This window comes from Microtus oregoni, unplaced genomic scaffold (assembly GCF_018167655.1).
Source record: "Microtus oregoni isolate MIOR12 unplaced genomic scaffold, Mior012 000000F_ref0000247, whole genome shotgun sequence".
In the NCBI taxonomy this organism is placed as follows: domain Eukaryota; kingdom Metazoa; phylum Chordata; class Mammalia; order Rodentia; family Cricetidae; genus Microtus; species Microtus oregoni.
In genome coordinates, this window is record NW_024543059.1 from 1,842,468 (window position 1) to 1,866,849 (window position 24,382).

Genomic DNA, 24,382 nt, shown 5'->3' on the forward strand with positions numbered 1-24,382 from the left:
GAAGTAAGAGGATTGCCAAAAGTTCCTGGCCAGCATGGCTATGTAGTGAGTTCCAGGCCAGCCTAGCTAATGTAGCGAGTTCCAGGCCAGCCTGAATTATAGGAAGAAGGCCCTTTCCCAACCTTGCCTTCCCCTCCAAATCACCCAGCTAAGCTACTTGTGATTTTGTCAGAAACTACAAACTGAATTAAAACAAAATATTCATTGTTTCAAGCCATTAGGGTTTGGGATAATTTATTAAGCACGAATGGCTAACAAACACAGGCGAAAATTATGTAAGGTTGAGGACTGATAGGTGATTCCTTCTATAGCTGTGAATATGCATTGCTTTATTGGTTGATGAATAAATCTGCTTTGGCCTATGGCAGGGCAGAATAAAGCTAGGGGGGAAATCCAAGCAGAGATACAGGGAGAAAGAAGGTGAAGTTAGAGAGACACCAGAAGTTGCAGGAGAAGTGAGGTATTGTGTAACAAGCTATGAGCCTCATGGTAAAATATAAACTAATAGAACTCCGTTTTAATACTTAGCTGCTTAGTTAAGCAAGGAATAGTTAAGGCAGGTATTCTATCTGCTTCTAAGCACTACCCCAGACTGGGCAATTGTGTTCATTACGGTCTAGCAGGGTGAGTTTACTTCTTCCCCAGAAGTTTATCCATTTCAAATCATATTTTTGCTACTTTATTAATCTGGTATCTTATGCATGGCATTTAACCTGTGTCTTGTTTTTTTTTTTTTTTCTTCATCCACTAAAACATGGCTACTGTGATGGCTATCTTTGGTTGCCAACTGGAACTGGACTACATCTGGAATTAATTAAAACCCATGTGGCTGGGTATACCCGTGAGGGATTTTTTTCTTAACTAAACTGTTTGAAGTGGGAAGATTCACTTTTAATCTGGATCTTTTTTTTAAAATATTATATTATCTGGCATCAATGGATAATATTTTTATAAGGCAGTAACTAACGATGAAGTGACAGATGGAAAATTCATGGGGACAGCAAGAAGAAAATAGAACAATAAGTAATATATACATATCTATAGCAATCAAGCTATGAGATATAGAGTTGATCGCTGATTATTCTATTTTATTACATATCAACCAAAGAAAATCCTGCTTTGAATATGCATATGATGTATTTACTGTTTCTTAGATTCTCTACTAAGTATTTTCACATTACTGTCATTAAAACATGTTATATCACAATAACAGGAAAGAGACAAATTCACATCCATAAATGTTTCAACTGGATTAGATATTTAATGTAATTGAGGAGCGGTGTGAAATCTAAAAGGCTTACATCATTATTTGAATTGTAGGGCTTTCTTTCATATTTTGTTTGCAGGGGCAAACAAAATAAAGGACAGTATAATCTACGGACAGATTGCTGATATTGCTAGCATTTCTTCTCCAAAATCAACACTCCTGTGTAACTTAATAATGGATGTTTGCTGAAGATGGTGCCAAATTCTTTTTAATTAGAATCTTTTTTTTTAAAAAAAATATTTATTTTTTTATTATGTATGCAACATTCTGTGTGTATGCCTGCAGGCCAGAAGAGGGCACCAGACCCCATTACAGAGGGTTGTGAGCCACCATGTGGTTGCTGGGAATTGAACTCAGGACCTTTGGAAGAGCAGGCAATGCTCTTAACCTCTGAACCATCTCTCCAGCCCTAGAATCTTTTCAGTATTTATTTTGCACTTCCTCAAAGAGAACTTTAATATGAAAAGGCTTTAACCAATTTTGCACTAAAACCTTATTCTTGTAGAAAAACCACCATAAAATAAAAAAACCCACCACACTGACTATCAAGTGTCTGTATAGTGTATTTTCTCATGAATTTGAAGACTTGATACATGCAAAGGCTTTTCAACATTAGTCACATTCATAGGGTTTCTTTCCTGTATGTGTTCCTTTGTATTTTTGAAAATTACTATTAATTGCAAAGGCGTTACTTCACTGATTTCATTCATAGGTTTCTCTCCGCTATGTGCTCTTTTATGCCTTGGAAGACTACATTGATCACATCAATAATTTTTCTCTCCCCTATGTGTTCTTTTATGTATTTAGAGATGCTTCTGATATTAAAAGGCTTTATACCACACTGACTGCCTTCATAAGGGTTTCTTTCCAGTGTGTGTTCTTTCATGAGTTAGTACATTATGATGATATGCAAAAGCTTTACCACACTGATTACATTTGTAAGGTTTCTCTCCAGTATGTATCCTTGCATGCCTGTGAAGATGACTGGAATGTATAAAGGATTTACCACACTGATTACATTCATAGGGTTTCTCTCCAGTATGTGTTCTTTCATGAATTAGAACATAATTATGACGTGCAAAAGCTTTATCACACTGCTTACATTTGTAAGGTTTCTCTCTTGTATGTGTTCTTTTATGCTTTTGAAGATCACTGGGAGATGTAAAAGCTTTGACACAGTGATTACATTTGTAGGGTTTCTCTCCAGTGTGTGTTCTTTCATGAATTATCACATTACTATGATATGCAAAAGCTTTATCACACTGCTTACATTTGTAAGGTTTCTCTCCTGTATGTTTTCTTTTATGCTTTTGAAGCTCACTTGGAGATGTAAAAGCTTTAACACAGTGATTACATTTATAGGGTTTCTCTCCAGTGTGTGTTCTTTCATGAATTATAATATAACTATGATATGCAAAAGCTTTATCACACTGCTTACATTTGTAAGGTTTCTCTCCTGTATGTGTTTTTTTATGCATCTGAAGACCACTGGGAGATGTAAAAGCTTTACCACACTGGTCGCATTTGTAGGGCCTTTCTCTGGTATGTGCTCTTTTATATAGTCGTAGTTGACTATGATATGCAATGGGTCCATCATCTTGAATAACTTCACAGGGCTTCTCTTCCATGTGAATTCTCTCATGCCGTTTAAGAGGACTTCCACAACTCCTAGAACTTTGAGAATGCTCTTCAGTGTCATGACCTTCCCAATTGTAGCCAATGGCAGTGAGGTTCCTGAAGGTCTGCAGCATCACATCATTGTAGAGATTCTTCTGGGAAGGGTCCAGCAAAGCCCACTCTTCCGGAGTGAAGTTCACATGCACGTCGTCATAGGTCACTGCATTTATGGCCTGCCAGTCTTCCCTGTTTGATGACAGATGTGCATAGCTCACCATGGCCTAGCTGCACAGCTCAACCACGCTCTACCCACACGGAGCCCAAGACGCAGCAAATAGGAGAACAAACCAGCATTAATCTGGATCTTTTGAGGTGAGTAAATCCATCATTAATCTGGGCCACAGCTTCTGCCTGCAGCCTGTACGAACGGCATGGAAAAAGGAAGCTTGCTTTTTGCCTTGCTTGCTTTTTCTGGCAAGTCTGTTCCTTCACTGGCATAGAGCCTACTTCCTCAGGACTCCAGTGTGTGCTGAAGACCAGCTGGGACACCCAGTTTTATGGACTGAACAACTACTGGATTCTTGGACCTTCCCTGGGAAGACAGCCATTGTTGGATTAGTTGGACCACAGCCTATAAGCCACTCTAATACATTCCATATATTTATTTACTCATTTATTCTATCAGTTCTGTTCCTCTAGAGAACTATGAGTAATACAGTCACTATCAGGCTATTGCATGGATTAAGAAAGCTAACATATGGAACAGCAGCTGAAACGGAGAAAGCTGTGAGTATATTTATTATTTTCATTATGTGCTAGGCACAAGAGTGCATATACCTGGTTGGTCCCTTTCCATAGAGTTCGTTCTCGTCAGGACTTTTCAAATGACCATAACTCTATGTATTTAGCTCTGTAACATGGTACGTGTGAGAAAAGACACCGAAATGTCTGTCTCGCGGTAGAGGGACTGGTAGGGCCAGGAGGAGTTTCATGAGATGTAAGGGAGAAGGGTAGTTTGAATATGATCCTTAAGAGAAAGGATATAGGATCATTTGGATGTACAAAGCAGTCAGAGATAGCACACAAAGGCTATTACAGCTTCTAAGCCGCAAAATAAATATGTTTAAGACCTAGGTGCAGTGGCATGTACCTGTGATCCCAGCACTCGGGAGGCAGAGGCAGCATCTCAAGCTTGAGGCTAGCCTAGAATACATGGGGAGATATGTTTCTAGACAAAAACTCACGACAGGAGAAAGGGGAAGATGTAAAATGCTATGTAGTGCCAGCATTATTACTTGGGAGTTTGTTGGAAACAGGATCTGGCCCTAACTATACAACCCAAAAGTTCGCATTTTTACCAGGACCATCATGTGTTCCCACTGAACACGAAAGCTTGAGAGCTACTACTGGCGGAAGGTGTAGACTCTGGGACCGAGCTGCCTAAATTTATGACAAATAAGTTTGTATCATTTGTGTGTGTATACATGCGGGAGGTCAGAGGACGATTTTGTGTACTCAGTTCTTCCACTACCACATGAGCGGGTTCTGGAGACTGAGTTCAGGTCAGCAGGCTGGCAAGGTAAGTGTCTTTACTTGCTGAATCTTCTCGACAGCCTAGGCTGCCTAAATTTAAAACCTTCCTTTGTCCTTTACTTATGTGGACCTTAGGGGTGGTTTTTAACCTGTATCAGGGACTTATTTTTAGCTACGGACATCCCTACTAATTGTAAGAAGTTATATAGAAGATGGAGGATCAACCCCAATTGTTACTCTTATTTGACTTACAATAAGAGTCAGGTTTGTTTGCTTGTTTTTCAGGAAAGGGTTTCACTATGTAACAGTCTTGGCTGCCTTGAATTAGTTCTATAGACCAGGCTGGCCTCAAATTCAGCGAACCACCTGCCTCTGCCTCCCAAGTGCTGGGATTAAAGGCGTGCACCATCACTGCCTGGCCAAGAGTCAGGTTTTGTTGTTGCCTTCTTAAAACTTTATTTTCTGTGTATGGGTGTTTTGCTTGTATGTGTTTGTGCACTACATTTGTGCTGTGCAGTACATTCGTGCGGCACCTAAGGAACTCCTGAATTACATATGGCTGGACTTATATATGGTTGTTGGCCACCATATGGGATGGAAGAGAGGCCAGTGCTCTTAACCAGCCCCCTATTGTTGCCTTTCGAGACAGGGTTCTATTATATAGTTCTTGGTTTACCAGTTCCTGGACAACTGTGCCTTTTCATCCATAGGACGGGCAAACTTAATTACACCCACCTCGTGTAGATGCTGCAAGGGTCAAATAAAGGAATGTTTGTTAAATTACAAAGTCTCCTATTAAGATTTAATTAACCACCTTATAAGGTGTTCTTAAGCAATTGACCTCACAGTGTGCACAGGAAGGTCAAGAAAGGCGTGGAGTAAACTCAAATGGTCCTTTTTATTTCTGACTAACCTACATCTCCATTCAAGAGCACGAACAGACTCACATTTATGCAGTGGTTCACAAAACTACAAAAACCCCAAACGATTTTTGGTCACAGGGCCTCCTGCAGTACAGGCTGACCTGCTTCTTCCACTTCCCCAGTGCAGGGATTAGAAATGTAATTCATAGCGTCCCACTTAGAAAAGAACTTTCACCCACGCCATGTATCTGAATATTTCCACAGAGTAGATTTTGCCCCTCCCCCTACGCATACCCTTAAAGCAATCTACCACTGAGCTAGAAGTCCTTCCTGTGGTAACCCTGGTTTGCCAGGGAATTTGCTTAACTGCAGGATGCATACTAACAATTCCTTCAGATGTGTGCACTTTCACCACATCCGATGTTACCAGAGTTTAGAGGGAGGACATCACAAAACTTTATGGAATTTACAATCCTAGAAACTAATTTTGATTTTTTTCGGATCGTTGTAACAACACATCGGGCCTCTTTCCATCTGTAAAGCAGGGGGACAAGACTTTGACAACATGGTGCGGTTAAGTAACAAAGGCTGCAGGTGAACCTACCATGCTGTAGTGAGTGCCACAAGCAAATCCCTTCTTCCCTTGGACAGACATAGCACAAGATATCACTAGCTTTCCTATTTCGCACACGGCATTGCCCCAAGCCGAGAACGCTCGGATTCCCTTCCTCGATTTGCAACTCTCAACACCGAGAACGGGGTGCGGGACACTGTGAGGTCCTCTCTCTCCGTTCTTGTGGCGTGAAGAATCTCTCGAGTCGTCGGGGTGGTGGAGGACGCTGACGATGGCTCCCAAGAGTCTGGGGAACCAGATCTTCATCCCCCAGCGTTCATCAGAGACCAAGCCGCGCTCTTTTCATCCCTCACCTCGCTAGAGTAAAGGTCGAAGCGCGGCTCCGACTGCCGACGCCATTTTGGACGGTACGTGTGACGCCACACGTTCAGCTGAAAAGGGCAGCCGATTGGCTGGGAACGGCCGGGAGGCTAGGGCGCGCGAAGCCAAAAGGAACTACACTCCCAGACTTCCTTGCGCACACGACCGGCGAGCAGCGAGAGAAAGAGGACGGAGTTGGAGCTCGGACTACAACTCCCAGCAGGCTCCGCGACACCCGTCCTTCCCTTTCAAAACGCGGGGGGGGGGAAGGGGTTGGGCAAAAAAAAAAAAAAAAAAAAAAAGCAGGACGGGACGAATAGAGGCTTTTGAGGGCTCGTTTCGCAAAAGGCGGGAAAGGCGAACTACACCTCCCGACGAGCCGCGCGCGGCTGCGCCTGCGCTCTGGCCTCTGTCGCCATCTTGCCCCTTCTGAGGCACCGCAAACAAACCTAATTCCTGGTGTCCCCTAGTCTTGGCGGAGGAGCCTTTTAGATGAGCCCCGAAAGGCCGGGCAGGTGGGTGTCTCTCAGGCAGGGTCCGGGGAAGAGCTGGCAGCTTATCCAGGGTCTGGGGGCGCCGGGCCAGCCGTGGGGAGCCCGGCTCGGGGACGCTCAGCCCCATCCTCCGTTGTTTCCTAACGGGATCGCGGGGCTCCCTCAAGTGGACCGAGGGGCGCTCCGGCACGCCTAGTGATGGGACAGCGGAGGTGGAGGTCTAGGGTCCCCGTGGTGATTCCGGGGGCCGGCCGGCCGGCTGTCCGCCTTCCCCAGAGGAGCTGGCCAGCGTTGCCGAGACCCGGCTGCCGGCCGCGGGGGCGCGGGCTTGACATTGGGGACGGGCGCGGAGCGGCGCAGGCGGGGAGCCCGGGCGGGCTGCCCTTGTTGTGGTGCTGCGGAGAGGGGGCGGGGCGGGCTGCCCGCTGACACCCGAGCTGGGCATGGGGGCGACCGAGTCGGTGCGACCCCCGCCTCCCGTCCCCCGGTTCCCCGAGCGCGCACCGGCTGCCGCCGCTCGGCTCGCCTGGCTTGTGCGGCCCCGCCGTGCGCTTCGCCGCAGGGGGATGCTTTGGGATGCCGTGACGTGGTGCCTGATTTCGGGCGGTCGCCTGCCGCCTCCGAGGTCCTGTCGGGAGGCGGGGACTGGCTCGGGGAGCGAAGCGGATTCCTTTGGCTCTGCCCCTTCCTCCTCTCCACCCCCTTTCTTTATGTCATCCTGCCAGCTGGGGCGCGCCGTCCAGTTCGGCTCGCTTGGGGTTGGTTCTGAGCTCGGAGGACGATGGGAAGTAGGGGGAAGGGGGACTCCACTTGAGGCCAAGAGTTAGGCTTAGCAGCCCAGAGGAGTTATCTCGGTTTAGTGTTCGACTCTTAAACTGGTTCATTCATTCATTCGTTCGCTCTTCTCGCCCGCTAACCATCCATTTATCAGTTTAGCAGATGTTTAAGGAAGGTCTGCTGTGTGTTCAACCAGTAGTGTGTGAACCTACCGGCTCTGAGTCTTTTTGTCCTCCAGGCTAGGGGATTCTCAGTGCGAAATTCCGGGCATCTCAACTTTGGATAACTAGTGGACTCATGACTGTTTTACTGCCAAAATGTGAGAAAAGAGTTCTTTACTAAGTTCCATTTACCCAAATAACATGCTCTACCCTTGGCTTATTTTATCTTATAACTTGTTAGTAAGGAAAGTGGCAGAGGTCAAGTCGCTTGCCCAAGGTTGCACGTGCGGTACAAACTATCTGGCAAGTTCTATGCCAGCCCCCATGAAAGAACTTTGCATGCCCTGTTTCCTACTTACCACTGCAAACCGGGTGGAATTGCTTTTATTTTCATAAACCTGTATGAAGTGGGTTCAGACAGGCCAGTTCACCAGGATGAAAAGCTGGACCTGGAACCAAGTGTTTGACTCCAGAACCCATGTTCTTCCCCTGTTAGCTGGATCAGGGTGCTCTGGTGGTGGTTTGGTCATTTCTCAGCAGCCGCAAAACATGGTTATGAGGTATCGTTTCAGTTTTGCTTGGTAGCCCGTGGAGGGATCTCCAAGTGAATGGCCTGTTGCATATCCTTTGGTGATTTTGACTTGTTTTTCTTCTGATAGGGAGGACAAGCTCTTTGGGGCTACCAGACAGAAGCAGCAATGCCTGTTGTGTGGCCAACCCTTTTGGATCTCAGCAGGGATGAATGCAAACGAATTCTTCGAAAATTGGGTATGGATTTTGTTGTTACCGTCCCGAGCAGGGTCTCACTGAGTAGCACAGCACTCCTGCCTCAGCTTTCCAAGTGCTGGACCACAGCTGTGCTCCACCAGCCTACCTAACGGTGTTAGTCTTGTTGTTTTCTATTTCTCTGTAACCCTTTTTCTTTTCTGTGTGGGCCATGGCTGTTGGTGGCTAGCGCCCTCATCTTTCTCACTGTTTTCTCAGGGCCTGAAAAGACCTTTTTTTTTTTTTTTTTTTTTTTTTTTTGTAAATGAGATACAGGAGTCATAATGTCAAGGAGCCATGATAAATGGGAAACCTGGCTGTTGTGTGTTCCTTTTTTTAAAATTAACTTTTAATTTTCTTTTTTTTTGGTTTCATGTAAGCATACTACTAACTTTAGTAGATGTGTCTGTGTGAATCATGCCTTTTCTGAATCGTAAGCTAAATGCAAGCTGCCTATTTTCCCAATTACTTAATTACTGTAATTGATAAAACACACTTTATGCTTAAAGTTGACTATTTAATGTTTCTCCTTTCTACATTTGTAACAACCCTTTTCAACCAGCATTTAGGGAGAGAAGCAAGCCCTAATGCTAAGGCACGTGTTTTGTGTGAGTGAACTGACTTTACCCTTGTGTGCAAAATGGTGTTAGTCACGTCCCATTCTTGTGAATATTGAGAGAAAAGCTGCCTAATCATTTGATCTTTGGTTTAGAGTGAAAATCTGTGAAAAATGCTGTTTTAGATAAGGCCCTTGTCTCATTTACCATTGTAGCCTGAGGCTAGTGCACTAAATAAAATAAGTGATGGAATAATTTGAAAATGAGCAGTGACTATCAATTAAATAAAAAGCCCATCATTGTGACTGGCATGTGAGAATATAGAGCTTAAAGCAGCTACTTTTGAATGTACTTGTAGGCTACTAAAGTTTTCCTTCAGGGGAACTCTTTGTTGAAAATTCTATATGTAGGTCAGATGAAATTGTAGCTACTGTAGACCTACTGCTAATAACTTCTGCCCTTTTCTGTCTTTCCCTTCTCTATCCCCCCCCCCCCCCCCAGATTATAAACTGCTTGACATTGTTTTAGCAGTTGGAAGAGGGCTCTTTTCCGGGGGCCAGTCTTTTAAACTTCCATGCAAACTTTTATCACTATTTTGAAGATACTTGGCTATACACAGGCACTAATATAACTTGCTGTTGATTATGAAATTGAACTCCATTTCTTTCATAGTTAAAAAAAATGCAAGATGAAAAGATCACGAGGACAGTAAATTGGACTGAGGTTTCTGGGTTTTGAGAGCAACATAAAGTTAGTAATCTTTAAGTTTGCTGTTAGTTTTTTCCATAAATGACGTGAGGTGATGTATGAAAATGACTTGATGATAGCACCCTATAAAATCATGACATCAAGGGGCTAATGTTTCGGTGTTAAAGAATGAACACCCCTGAAACAGCCCACGCTGTCAAGGTTACAGGTAGGCGGAAGGCTGTTAGGTACCAGGAAGATGCCACTTTATAAAAGTAATGTGTACCATTGTGTCTTAGCATGATGGGGCTCTTACGTCTGTCCTGCTACAGTCTCAGGATCTCAAGGGGGGGGGGATGCTTTCTTCTGTTTTCTGCACATCGTCTAAAATGCAGAGAGCGATGCTTTGCTCTTGGGTTAATATACAGATTCTCCGTTCCTGAGTATATCCCATGAACAAATCACCCAAGATGTGTTGGTGGACTTAGAGAGCTTAGGGTCAGATTGACCTATTTTGGCGGCCCCTCCTGCCACATCAGATTGATCATCACTGAAGAGGATCAAATTGTTCTTCAGCTAGAAGAAGAGGTAGCGCAGAAAAAAAAGAGTTATCTCAGAACAAACTAAGGAAATAGACTTTAGGGTGCAATAAAAAAAATCAGCATTAGAAAAAAAATTCAAGTAAAAATAAAAACAATGAACGTGTCTGTGGTTTTAGGCAGATGTGTGGGAGATGCTGCTGGGTGCTGCTTCTGTGCTGAAGGAAGCGGCCGTTACCATGGCACTTCTGGCCCCAGTGACCCTTAGGAAGGTGGGCTTTCCTCCCCGGGTTGCTGTCTTGACCATGAACCTTTGGATTGCTTTCAAACCCTAGTTCCAAGTCCTAAGTCTAGGAGAGATACACACTGTCTCTGAGAATTGTTAGGTTAAGGGCTGGAGAGAGCTTGGCAGTCATGTCATGTCAGGATGCTTACCACTGCTTCTAGCTCCAGCTCCAAGGATCTCATGCCCTCTTCTGAGCTCCTCTGGCCTCTTTGGGCACCTGCACTCACACGGCATACTTTCTCTCTCTCTCCCTCCCTCCCTTTCTCAGTCTCTGTCTTTGTCTCTCTCTCTTGCTCGCTTGCTCTCTTGCTCTCTCTCTCTCTCTCTCTCTCTCTCTCTCACACACACACACACACACACACACACACAAATTTTTGGCTTTTGGTTTTTTGAGACAGGGTTTCTCTGTATAGCTCTGACTGTCCTGGAATTTACTCTGTAGGCCAGGCTGGCCTCAGACTCAGAGATCCACCTTCCTCTGCCTCCTGAGTGCTGGGATTAAAGGCGTGTGCCACCACTGCTCAGCCACAAAATTTTTAAAAAGTGTTGTTAGCTTAAAACTTTGTTCTTTTAGAAGCAGCTATAAATGGTTTCAATGTGGGATGCCAAACATTTTAATTATCAAGAAATTGGGGTGGGGAGTGCTGGAGAGATGGCTCAGAACTTGGAGCATTTGGCTACTCTTAGAGAGGGTTCGGTTCCCAGCACTGACATGGCAGCTCACAACCATCTGTAATTCCATTTCTGGGGATCCATGCTCTCTCTGGCATCAGACATACACATAAACATATATACATATAATCAAAATATTCATACACATTAAAAAGAAAGAAGTCAGGCTAGACAATTTACGATACACTCATGGCACCAGTAGCAGGTAAATGCTTGCTACTTTTTGACTGCCTCTCCTTCCTTATCTTTATAACTCTTGAGTTGTAACTTAACTGACTTGGGGCTTTATGACTAAAGTATAAATTGAAGTGGCCGATTGCTTTAAATGACATGGTTTAGGATGGTTTAGGATTTTATAAAAGTAGTGTAGCACATCTTTTGTTTTTGAGGCATATTTATTATCTGTGTGTCTGTCTATCTATCATCTATCTATCTATCTATCTATCTATCTATTGGTTTTTTTGAGACAGGGTGTCACTATATAACTCTGGATTTCCTAGAACTCTCTCTGTAGACCAGGCCGGCCTTGAACTCAGAGATCTGCTTGCCTCTGCCTCCCAAGTGTTGGGATTAGAGGTATGCACCACCCTGCCCAGCTTCATTTTGTATATATATATATATATATATACACACATATACTTTTTTTTTGTTGGTCACCAGAATGGCCCTGTAATGGAATGACCTCAGTATCCTATAAGCATGCTTGTCATTAAATATGAAGGAAGCTTGTGAGTTAGTAAAGATTCTAATGGTGACCGGACTGCTTACAGGGATGCTGTGAGTTTTTGTAGCTGAGGAAATGTTTCAGAGCCACAGTTTTGTGTGTTGGATATTGCCACGTCCTAATTTTGTGCATGACTTCTTAGTTGGCTTCAAATGAAGCCGGAAATATAAAATTTTCCATATTAAAAGATTTCATTGCATTTTAGCCAGGTATGGCATCTACCTTTAATCCCAGCACTTGGGAGGCAGAGGCAGGTTTTCTGAATTCAGGACCAGCCTAGTCTACATAGTGAGTTCCAGGTCAACCAGAGCTACATTGTACATTATAAAACCCTGTCTAGAAAGAAAAAAAATATATATTACATTTTAAATTATGTTTTTGTTTTATGTGTGTGTGTGTGTGTGTGTGTGTGTGTGTGTACACGTGAGATCTTGCACACATGCTGTGGGGTATGTGTGGAGATTAGGCTACAACCTTCAGGAATCAAGTTTGCCTGCTTTGCAATTTGTTTCTTTATGGCATTGTTATTGTCTTAAACATTGGCAAAATCTAAACTATTACTCATTTTCTTCTGTCCTATCTACAATCAGTTACTGAGTTCTATCAAATAATTCTTTAAGGTGGGATTAAAGGATTTGCTTAGTCTAACCACAAATTACTTCTGTTTCCCTTTTTCTCTGTTCTCTTATATATGTGAAATAAAACCTTTCTAACAATTTATCTGTCTATTTATCAGTCATCTATCTAACACATACATTAGACCTTGATTTTAATCATTTTGAGAATAAGGACTTTGTTTTATACCCTACAAATATTTAAATATTTTCCCTGGTATTCTGTCTTATATTCCTTTAGTAATTTGGTTTGAATTAGTGACTCTTCAACTACAGACAGTTTTATTTCCTTTAATGTAAAACTTTTCAAAGTAGTTCTTGTTCCTGGAAGTTACTGCAGTAACATGAAGCAGTCTCAGTTCTTTTGCTCTCTGTTCCTTTTGCAGGCATTCGTTCCCCACTCTGCACAAGGACTGCTCTCTCTCATCCTGGTGAGAGCTTGTTTCCAAACCAGACGCCTTCACCACTGTGTGCAACTGTGGTGATTGCAGTTAAATATTTGAGGGCAGGACCCAACACTCTTTAGTGTCTATATATTAGGACTCAACATTGATTTCTTGACTAGAATATTCCATAAGTATTTTATTTTTTTTTTTATTTTATTTTTATTTTTTTTTTTTTTTGGTTTTTCGAGACAGGGTTTCTCTGTAGCTTTGGAGCCTGTCCTGGAACTCCCTTTGTAGACCAGGCTGGTCTCGAACTCACAGAGATCCGCCTGTCTCTGCCTCCCGAGTGCTGGGATTAAATATTTTATGTATTTTAATGGGACATAAACATTTAGTATAGTGAGTTTTCAGCTGGCGATTCCTAATGCCATTTTTTAAAATCTCTTCCAGCTCTTGTCAGAGCTGAAATATATTTCTTGGACTTAGTATTTGCTTTTCGCCTTTGGAGGGCAGGTCTGTGCTTTTGAACGCACCCCCTTCCGTGTCTGCATGGTGTGCAGTACATACTCAGCACGTGCAGGCTGATCACAGTTGGATATCGGTGGAACTAGACATTTTTGCTGCTTTTACTCAGCCCATTCCTTTATATAAGGCTTCCTTTAAAAAAATTTATTTTTATTTTATATGTGGATGTTTTGCCTGCATGTCTGTTTGTGCACTGTGTCTGCATGGTGTCTGGGGAAACCAGAAGAGGGTGTTGGGTTCTCGGGAAGTGGAATGATAGACGGTTCTGAGTCACCATGTGGGTGTTGGTATTTGAACCCATGCCCTCTGGAAGAGTAAGTGCTCTTTAACTGTTGGGCCATCTCTTTAGCCCCTAATGTCTCCCCCTGGCAGAGTTGAGAATGCAGTGAACAAAGTGAGACCACAGTTGACTTATTGGCTAGTTTTGAGTCTGCAGGCTTACATCTATTATTACTTAACCCACATTTACTGGGTTTCTGTAGGCAGACAGAAGATATTTATCACAATGTGAGTGTGAAAATACTTCTAATTTGGATGTTTTTTCTACCATTCTGGTTTGCTCCTATGTCTCTGTTTCATAGTATTAACGACTAAAACACATTTTTTTTTTTCCATTCTCTTGTTGGTGTTGTCTTGAAGGTGTAAGTCACAAAACAATCCCACACCAGGTTGGAATTATGATTAATAGAAAGGTTATTTATTTAAGGGGAAAACTTACAGATCACGGTCCTAGACAGCAGCCCTCTGAGCGACCAGGAACAGAGTCTGGCAGCTGAAGCTGGAGCCAGAAGCAAGAGCGAGAGCAGGGCTACTGCTGCTTTTTAAAGCAAAAGAGACCACACCCAAGTGGGCTGGAATCATAAAGGCTATTGGCTGAAGGAGCTCCCTCAGCCTTGTCTGACCTCTCTTGCAGCTCCAGGGAACTAGGTATAGCTGAGGTGGCTGAACCTCTTTCTTTGTGACCTTTCTTTCTGGGTTTCTTGACAGCTTGCAGATGTTATGTTCCTAGAGAGCAAGGTCACAAGCACAAGGACTTAGCACGTGTCTGCATCCTATTTTTGATGCTTCATTGTCCAAAAGTAGCATAGAATTGGTGTGGGAGGAGACTACACAGAGATCACACTGGGTGGTCGTGAGAGGCCTGCATATTTTGGGGGAAAGGCTTGAGGACTTTTGATTTATATATATGTTTTTGCTTTTTTGTTCTGTTTGTTTGTTTATTTTGTTTTTCGAGACAGGTTCTAGTTTAGCCTAAGTTAGCCTCAAAAAGTTATGATCTTCCTGCTTCACTTTCTGAGTACCAAGACTACAGGCATGCCTTTTCATGTCTGACTTGTGTGTTTGTATCTTTGTGTGCACATGTGTGTGTGTGTGGGTATTTGTATATTTCTTCACATGTATGTGGAAAACAACAACCTCAACTATTGTTCCTTAGGCATCCCCATCTTTTTTTTTTTTTAATTAAAAATTTTTTTAGGTAGGGTCTTTCACCTAGAACTTGTTCAGTAGTCTAGGTTGGCTTAATGGCTGGCAAGCCTGGGGCATCCTCCTATCTCTCTCTGTCTTCCTCAACACTGGGATGACAGCTGTATACTGCCATATCTGCTTTTCATTTCCATTTTTCTCCTCTCCTCTTCTTTCCTTTTTTAAAGTAGATTTTTGTGGATTAAACTCAAGTGCTGATACATCTATGCCAAGCACTAGTCACCTCTCCTGCTTGTATTTTTTTGAGTTAGTGTCTTGCTACATATCCTAGGCTGTCTTTGAACTCTCCATCTTTCTGCTCAAACCTATGAGTGCTGGAATTACAGGCATGTACCACCCAGACTAACTAGTCATTTCTATGGTAGGTTTTTATGTTTAATTCCTTGGATGATAGTTTTTGTAAATGTAAAGATCTTAGATTAAAGGTATGGCCACCATGTCTGGCTACATTACCTGCTCTTCAGTAATATGTTAGAGATTTTCTTTCCTAAGCATTTTATACCCTTGATTTCTGTGAGACATTGTATAGTAAAGCAATATGAATGATGAAAGTAACACTTAAATCTTTTTATTCAATAACATTTTTGAAAGGAATTAAAAATTTTGCATTTGGTTGATTTTGGATTTCTTGCCATGACATTTAATATTGCATAACTACATTTTTCAAAATTGAAGGCTTATTGTGATAAAATAATTTTATTTTCTAGAATTGGAGGCATATGCTGGAGTTATCAGTGCACTTCGTGCACAGGGGGATCTCACCAAGGAAAAGAAAGATCTTCTTGGAGAGCTCTCAAAAGTCCTTAGGTAATTTGTCATGAAAGTTTTGGTGATGTGAATAAAAGTTTGATTTCTGCTCATTCTCAAATTGAAGAACCGAGGTGTTCAGTGTGTCGGGTGCTTAGTGGCCCTGTTCCATTGTGTGCTTTCTGCTGCAGAAATGGGGAAACTTAGTCTCTGTCGTGTAACCCAGTGAGAGGGTTTGAGTCAGGTGTTTTTGGGCTCCTGGAGTGGGAGGTCCTTTGACAGAGGTGAAGGAAAGAAGAGCTGGTGCAACTGAACAGGACGTAGAGTGGTATTTACTGGAGGGGAAAGATGACTCAACATGGCAGTGGGTGCTGGCCACACAGTCGTGGCCTTAACTCCAGCTGACTCCTTCACCTGAGCTAGAATGCCGCTTGGATCCGTCCAACAACTCAGTGAGAGGGGCTCCTCGGTGCTTTATCTTGATTCATTTTTATGTCTGCTTTCTCAAAAAATGTTCGGCCTTGACTTGTTTGCTTTCTACATTTAAAGTCATTTTGTTCTTTTTTTAGAAGTGAGAAGTGGAAGAGTCTCTTATTAATTAGCATTAATATAAGAATGTTTTTAAGCAGATTCTTAGTCTTATTTTTTTGTTTACGTTTCTTCGTAAAGTCTGCTTTTAGTCTTTAAGTGTTGTGATCCATGCTATAAATTTAGTGTTAAGTACTAAAGAAAATAAGAAGAGTGGTATTCACCTTATTGGGTATTTATGAATGGAATGGATGTAGTCTTTAAAAACTGTTTCATTTATCAGTGTTTAATGTATGTACATTCTTACCGTTGGTGACATAATGTAGAAGGCACCTAGCTGAAGTTGAGTCACGTGTCATAGCATGAACTCAAAAGAAACATGTTATCTTGCCACTCTTACTGATTTTATTATATTCATTGGACTCTTACGCCTTAGAAAAGACCTTAGAAGACTTTCTTCTAAGTGCCCAGTCCTCCTGCCAGCAGCCATGAAATGAGGAGGCTCTGAGCACCTGTTTCCTTGTCTATTAACAGGAAGCATTGCTAGTTACCATGGCCTGCTGTTTACAGGTGGGGAACCTGCAGTCCAGGCTGAGTTTGTCTTCCTGAGATCTCCAGATAAATAATCCGCAGTTACACAGAATCAGTATGAAACCTTTCCTGTGACCTTGAAACATTTGAAGATACACATTAGGCAAAGTAACCCTCAGCCCCAGAAGATGTTGACGTAAACCTTAATAAAAGTGTAGAGAAGAGCTGCCTGCTTGGCAGAGTTCTATAATGGCTATTTTTTTTCATAGCATCTCAACAGAACGCCACCGTGCTGAAGTTCGGAGAGCAGTAAACGATGAACGGTTAACAACAATTGCACATAAGTAAGCCATTAGTCTACCACCCTGGTTTTTAAATGATGTAGTATAAAGTAGCTCTGAGACAGTCTTCCTTTGGTGTGGCAGGCCCCTGAGTCTTTTATCTTAATAATATCTCTATACTCAGAGACTCTGCCCGTAGTGATTACTGTTTACTCCGTTGGTTACTTTTTGTTTTGTTTTGCATTTTGTGAGGGAAGCTTAAAGTACTTAGGTCAAATCCTATTACAAGGCAATCTCTGTATAATCAAAGACCACTGGAAGCTCAGCTCAATACCAAGTAGCATGCCTCCTTAAATTGAAAGGTGCTTAGAGGTTTCTTGTATTGGTATTTGATATGTATATTGCTTTATAAATAGGCATTATAATTTTTATATGGCTCTAATTATTTCAGATATTTTGAGCTTCAGAAAAATAAATAAAATATATGTTCTTTTAAGAGATAAAATATAACTTAATGTACTTTAAAAAGCAAACATACTAAAATTATGAAGGTTTCTTACCAAATTGTCTTCAGATTGTCATACCTGACAGATTGGGTAGAGGGTGGCAGAGCAGAATCCACCATTAGTTGCAGAGATAGTGCCTCCTGAAGAACAGAAAGGACAGAAAGGAATCCTCTCAGTGATAATAGAAATTTCAAGTATAATCCGTTTGTTCTGATTTTTATGTTTTAATATGACATAGAGCTAAAGGAGAAAGGAGCTTAGTGAGTTACCACAATGTGATGACGTAGGGCATTTGGCAGCATTTGCATTGATTACACAGCTCTGTTGGCTTCTTGTACTTGACTGTCCCTCATTTTACTTAACACTTAGAATGGGGTACTCACCTCTTTAACAGTGTAGTTTGACTGTTTTGCTGTTTGTTCTGTAAGTCTGAGATTTCTTCCATGATAGGTATGCACTGTAGGAATGTAGAAATCCCTGTAGAGACAGTAGCATTTAGTAGTTAGGCTGACACAGCTGAAACACTCAAATTCAATGTGTCCCTCTTTGAGTTTACTTCAGACTTTTGAATTGGAATGCTTTAAATGGAGTCTGAATTCTAACTGGGGAACTGGTAATAGGAACCTGTGCTCGATACTGAAGTAGAAAATTAATACATTGGAAGTGTTCAAATGGTATTGTGGGTCAATGAGTTGTAAGTTGATGCTCGGTGTCATTCTTAAAGGATAACATTTATTTAGTCTCCTTTTCCTTTTTTCCCCTTTTAAGAATGAATTTATCCTTATATTTGGGTGAAAGACCAAGTTACAGGTATGCAAATAGGTTATTATTATTTCAGGCTTTTTATTGTATTTATTTCCAAATTGACGCTCTCAATTATTCAGGGGCACATACTCCATTATGAATTAACCATGCCCCTTGCTTCTCCTTCTTTTTCCTCCTCACCTTCCTAATACTGCCCAACCTTTAGCCATTTTTGCTGCTTGGGAATATCTCTAGTCAGAGGATGGGAAGGGAGAGGAGGTGAAAATTTTTATAACACATTTTACTGCTTGTTAGTTGGCCTGAAAAACAATTGGTGCAAGAATTTACTAGTGTTTGCTAAAATAATTTTTGGATAATATGCGAATTTCTTTAACCTATTTGACCTCTCCCTTTCCTTCCTCTCTCCATTAGCATGGATAATTGAGAGTTGGCTTCTTTCTACCTGTGTTTCTCCGCCCCTTCCTTTCTTTCTGATTTCTTTAATAAATGAATTTCTTTTTTTGAAAAGAGTTTCTTCAGTATATAATGAAAGAAAAACCTTGGGCTTTTCTGTGCTCAGACTCTGATGTTTTATACTGTGGTTTTGGTTTGACTGGGTACTCCATTTACTTGTTGAGCGCAGTAGTCAGGAATGAGGATGGTAACACTTTCTTCTCTTGGGTAAGCAGTGGAGACCCAGAGATGGCCTGTGAGGGCTTTAGTCTAAAACAACAAGAGGAATGCGTGTGAGCTGACTGCATTTCCTCATCCTTCTCCCTCCCCCACTTGAAATTGCTGTGTAGCCCAGAAGGAATGTTCTTGAAAGGTGATGGGAAAGCTGAGAAGACTGAGCAGGAAGGAAGGGTCCTGGACGCACGAGAAACTGTAGAGGCCTCTGCGCCAAGGCTTGACTGGGAAACTGAGGTCTTAGTTACAACAGCACTAATGCTTCATGTGTTTTGCTCAGGCCACTCTTTGCCCTCATTGTCTCTACAGTTAGACTAAAATGATAGTTTGGAGTATCAGATCTCTGCACTTCTGCCCGCCGTCAGACATCCCCAGGATACTGTGTTTCTGTGACGGTGCAGCGTTCTCAGTGCTGCCAGCTGTAGCTCATTAGAGTGTGGCTTTCTCGGTGCAGGGTTTGCACCTTCCTTGTGGTCCTTGGACGACTAGAGGCAGGCGAGTGTACAAACTGGGGGGGCCTGTGAACCCGCAGGTACAATATTTAATTTCTGAGGTCTCTTAGAGGACCTGTGCAGCTAACACATGTTTACAGCCTCACCACTAAGGATAGGAGCTCTTGACCTCATTTCTCATGCTTCCGCGAGGGGACATTTGGCAGACTTACAGTTCTTCCTAAAGGTTGCAGTTGTGTCTTTTTGACTGCAAGCCCCATCTTTCAGTAGCTATGTCCATGTTCCTTCATAGTATTAATCTTCCATAATTTCTGCCACCACTTAAACAGTGTGCCAGGTAAGTGTAGAGGAGTCACTTTGTGTGGTAAATTCACACTAAACAAGTTTATCAGTGACAGTCTAATAAAGTAATATCAGAATAGGAATGCTATTATAGAAAATGCTAGCTTTTGGAAAGTTTTCTTCTAACAATCAGTAATCTGTTTTCTGTCTTTTTCTTGTTTGGACTATTCTGTTTCTGAACCAGTGTTAACATGGAACTTAAATATTCACGAGGTTACGGGGACCTTGGGAAGTCTGCCTTCCCTTGTCTTATGTAGGACTGCTTTAAATCACAAAAGAATTTAATATATTTTTCACAGTAACCTAACCGGATTTGCCAGCTTCTAGAAATTCTTCAGCCTAAATCCTTTTTCTCCTCCCTTCCTTCTTCCTTCCTTCTTTCCTTCCCCCCCTCCCTTTTTTGAGACACTGTTTTGTTTCCTTTCAGTGTTTTGAGACACTTGATTCAGTTCACTCCCTCTTGCCAAGGGGCACGGGGGCTAACGGCTAAGCCTGTGTCAGCTGAAGCCTGTGTTAGCACTCCTTCCTGTCTTGCATACCTTAAGCTGTCGCTTGTTTCCTGCAGCAATTAGACAATAATTGCTCAATTGGTATTAATTGCCCATAAAATCTACTAGAAAGCTTTTATTCCTTGTGTTTATTCGACAGATAATTAGGAGCATGATACATATTTGTTGAAAGAGACATTCATTAGTTGTGTAGCCGGAGGCAAGTTATCTAATTTCTCTGTGACTCAGTTTCTTATTCTAGAAAATGGAGATGCTGATACTGTCAACTTGATAGGATTGTTGAGAGAACTGAGTTAACAGACGGGAGATACGCAGAGCAATGCCTGCTATGTGACATGCCCTTAGCTGGTTTTAATGACACCATCACTGTCAACATCTGTCCACTGTCTAAGGCTTTGGGGTACTCTTTCTAACTCTGAAGAATCGTTGAGTATAGAGTTGTAAGCACTAAACTGGCCTGTAGAATCTGTGGTGGAATCTTGAAGAAATATTTCTGATTTAGTGAAGAAAATTAGTTGTGTCTGGATTACTTTTAAACCTTGACACTAATCATTAGGGTGTTTCATGAAGCCAAGTTAGCGATATGGCAGCTGTCTTTTGATATCTTAGCCTCTTGTCTGATTTCTGGAACAAAACTTACTCAAGAAGTCTAAAGCAGGGAGACTTAAGAATGTCTTAGAAAGAGAGAGAGGGTCCAGTTGTCTCAAGTGCCTTTTAGGGTACAGGGTACACCATACAAATAAAGGTGAACAGTGGTGGATCTCTTTCAACAGCCTCAGTTCCGCTCTCTTGTTATAGCAGGAAGCAGGAAGGGTGATAATATAAAAATGCAGTGAATATTAATCAGCGACACCTGCCTTCATGTACAGTCGCTTCCCTCCTACTAACTCCTCTCGTTTACTGCCTCAGTTTTCTGTGTTTGAAAGCCTTTAGAATCTCTGGCCATGCGGGCAGTTAGGAAATTTTGCAAAGATTCATTGACTTCCACCTTTAACTGTAAAAGAAAGTCTGATTCTTAACACTATCAGTGCTTTTGCTTTCATGTATAATTACAAAATTAAGCTCTAAAAGTTAATTTTATTAGTAGAAATATTTGTTTTCATTTGCAAAACCCAATTTCATAAAACTAATACCAATTTTTATTTTCAAAGCATAGAAAAATTTTTCATAGTTATATTCAGACTAAAGAATAAAGTATGTAAGAACCTCAGTGTGTGGCATTCCTTGAATTTAATTGTACCTAAGTTTGATTTTGCTTGCTTAAAATGAAGCCTCTCCAGAATTCAGGGCACTTTTTAATCATTTAAAAATGGTGTGTGTTTGACTCATTTTTAGCAAGTGCGCACCCTTGTAGCAGCATTTTCTCTTTTGTTTAGTATGTCTGGACCTAATAGCTCTTCAGAATGGTCCATTGAAGGGCGTAGATTGGTACCACTGATGCCCCGGCTGGTTCCCCAGACTGCCTTCACTGTAACAGCAAATGCTGTGGCCAACGCAGCTGTCCAGCACAATGCGTCCCTTCCTGTGCCTGCAGAGACAGCCAGCAAAGAAGGTAAGTAGGAGCGCTGCTGCTGGGGGTGGCTCTTTGCAGGGCTTTCTGTCTTTTTAGTAAGTGCTAAAAATTATGAGATTGTTGTATCTTTATCTGAAGCTAGAAACTGCCAGGTTTTCAATCTCCATCAAAATCAGATTTCTTTACTTCAAAGGGAAAATTATCTTAATTACAGAAAAAGTTTTCTCCGATGGAATTTCTGGTATTTGTCTTATTTTGTTTATTTTTTTTGGTTTGGATGCTGATAGCTCTAGAAAAATAAAACTGTTTTTGTCTTTGGAATCAATGGTACATGTAGGTTCGCTGTTCCAGTCAGTGAGCACTTTCTTACTGTCCCTTACTTGTGTGATTGACATGCTTTAACCAATCTTTGCATTTTCTCACCAAGATGGCACTAAATTTGAGAGTGTGCTTGGATCAGAAGCTACTCTAAAGTCAGTGTGTTTGCCAGATTCCTTTGAGACATGGTTTGTCTTGTCTAGTGGTGAGACAAGTTTTGTGTTGAGTGAGACAGTTGTCATTCTCGGCCCGGCTTGGCTCTGTGCCAGAGAAAGCTGCATTTTTCAGGGAGGCAGTTATCTGTGCAAACTCAGCTCTGCTGGGTTCCTGTTTTCTTCGTTGTTGTAGTTATATTTCTTCTCTTCCCACTTTGACCTTTTTCTTTTGCTAGTTGGTAGAATGGGAAGAAAGTTGGATTTTTAATAGTAAAATTGGTGTTTGGATCTGAGTTTGTCATTTTCTAGCTCTGTGACTTTCAGCAAGTCTTATGTCTGGGCTCCTCATCTTTAAAGGGGGGTGGAGTGTGAGAGTCCATAACGGTGATGGTGATGGAAAGCACTCGGGGCATGGTAGCTCCAGGCTGTTGTTGGTGTTCTGAGTGAGAAGGAGGTTGGAATTTGATTAGTTTAAGTTATTCTTGCACTTGGTTGGCAGATGACAGAAGAGTCACTTGTTTCTCCTCCTGTACGGGCTTTGGGAATTGCTGTGGTTAGGGAGAGTTAGCCTCGTTGGTGCCGCTGTTGGTAATAAGGAGTACCTCAGGTTTGTGTCTGTCCACATCTTGCTGTTATGAGGAATGGTTTTCCTTTTTCTCAACAAGGTTAAACTTGACTGCTTTGTACTCCCACTCTCCGCCATTCTCTGTTACCTCTTGACAGGCTGCTAATACTCGAGAACACTTACCCAGTGATTTTCAAAATAGTCTTTAGCCTTTGAGTCTGGTACCTTGTACTAGCATCTATCTTCTGATCACATGAGAATGGTAAAGTTGGCCTACAAGAAAAGCAGTTTCTCTGTATGTCTGGACAGTTGTGGTGAAAGTTAACAGCAAACTTTCTTTTCTTTTTTTTTAAAAATAATTTCTTCAGTAGTGGTTTGCTATTCCTACACAAGTACCACGTCAAACCCAACCTCTACCCTGTTCCAAGTGGCAGCATAGCAGTGGTTAAGTCTCCAAGTCCTGCCAGTCCTGCCTCCATGTAGTTGTCTTGCCAAGTGGAAGTACTGTATCTGTCAAAAGTAGGTGATGTCTCAGTGTTACCAGGCCCTCTGGACAAAATGCTGCAGTCTAAGCTTTGCTTAGACCTGCTTTTCTGGAATCAGTCACAGGTCACAAACTGTTTTCAGTGGTTAGTTTTTGAAGGTTCTAAAGACTTCTTTTCTGTATATATGACTAGGTATTGGCTCTTTCCTCAGTTCTGGAATTTGAGAAATGCCATCATTTTTTGCTCTGTGGGAAATCTGCCTTTGCACAGTACTGTCCTAGCCATCCTCATCTTTGACGGCTGCGGAACACAGACATGAGTAGGGACTGCAGGCATGTGCTTATGTGCCTATTCGGTGTTTCCCTGAATTCCAGTCTTTGCGTTGTCTTCTTGACTTACTCCACATATCATCCAGCTGTCCAATGTGGTCTTAGAAATGACTGTCAGGGCCTAGTTTTTAAAAATCATTTTTAAAACTACACTTAGTGAATCTCAAACATGAAGAAACTATCTCACAAAGTAATGCACTTTCAAATTACATTTTATACTCAAAAGCAATGTTAGTTTTTATTATTCATTCACCGCCTTTGTGCAAGTCACTGTACCAGAGAGACCAAATAGTTGTTGTCTTTCTTGTCTGAGAGCTCGTTAGACAGTCAGATTGTCACGTGGTAAGTGGCACAGGAGAGGGTGGACAAAGTGCTCTATGTGCTTACTCAGAGGAGAAAGGGGAGGCTTACCCGGTGAGGTTAGCAGGATGAAGAAGAGGTCTTTGATAGACAGACTCAGATAAGAGGGTGCTGAAGCAGTTTTGGGCAATGGTGAGAAGCTTAGTTGGTCACAATTTTAGGGGTCACTGGGTTAGGATGTTGGTATTGTGTGCCTGAAAAGATAGGGTTCCTTGAAGTTTGGTCTGGCAGGGATTTTGGAGGATAGGGAAATAAATACAAACTTAGGGAATTTTAGGTTGTGAAATTTCCTGATTTGCTGTAGCATAGACAAGTGTAGAATAGAAGTGTGAAGATGCAGGAGCATCTTTTAGGAGGTTTTTCGATAAAATACAGAAAAGAGACAAGAAGCTCCCAGTGGAGGAGTAGTTTAAGGAGAAGATGGTGCATGTTCAGATAAACAAC

The 24,382-nt window shown here is 42.0% G+C and overlaps 2 protein-coding genes across 12 annotated transcripts in view; one reads left to right on the forward strand and one right to left on the reverse strand.

The window, feature by feature from the left end:
* Window positions 1-267: 267 nt before the first annotated feature.
* On the reverse strand, window positions 268-6,032 carry LOC121449023 (zinc finger protein 431-like). The gene is made up of 2 exons (XM_041653226.1): window positions 5,885-6,032; window positions 268-3,476 (listed from the first exon to the last, which is right to left on the reverse strand). Exon 2 carries the CDS (start codon window positions 3,160-3,162, stop codon window positions 2,119-2,121), a length of 1,044 nt encoding a protein of 347 aa, XP_041509160.1. The 5' UTR covers window positions 3,163-3,476; window positions 5,885-6,032; the 3' UTR covers window positions 268-2,118.
* Window positions 6,033-6,622: 590 nt separating this feature from the next.
* LOC121448027 (BRCA2-interacting transcriptional repressor EMSY) overlaps window positions 6,623-24,382 on the forward strand; it is a 69,149-nt gene continuing 51,389 nt past the window's right edge. For 6 of the 11 annotated variants that reach the window (XM_041651594.1, XM_041651668.1, XM_041651603.1 and 3 more), the window contains exons 1-6: window positions 6,623-6,729; window positions 8,306-8,414; window positions 15,594-15,693; window positions 16,962-17,036; window positions 18,248-18,289; window positions 21,590-21,765. In XM_041651594.1, the coding sequence (XP_041507528.1) occupies window positions 8,345-8,414; window positions 15,594-15,693; window positions 16,962-17,036; window positions 18,248-18,289; window positions 21,590-21,765 (463 nt within the window). In that variant the 5' untranslated portion in view covers window positions 6,623-6,729; window positions 8,306-8,344. The remainder of the gene's footprint in view (window positions 6,730-8,305; window positions 8,415-15,593; window positions 15,694-16,961; window positions 17,037-18,247; window positions 18,290-21,589; window positions 21,766-24,382) is intronic. The other 5 variants (XM_041651611.1, XM_041651621.1, XM_041651676.1 and 2 more) reach the window with 2 other exon arrangements.

What these genes read in the sequence shown, in the direction of transcription:
- LOC121449023 (XM_041653226.1), bottom strand. Translation starts at nt 3,162, where the DNA reads ATGGTGAGCTATGCACATCTGTCATCAAACAGGGAAGACTGGCAGGCC.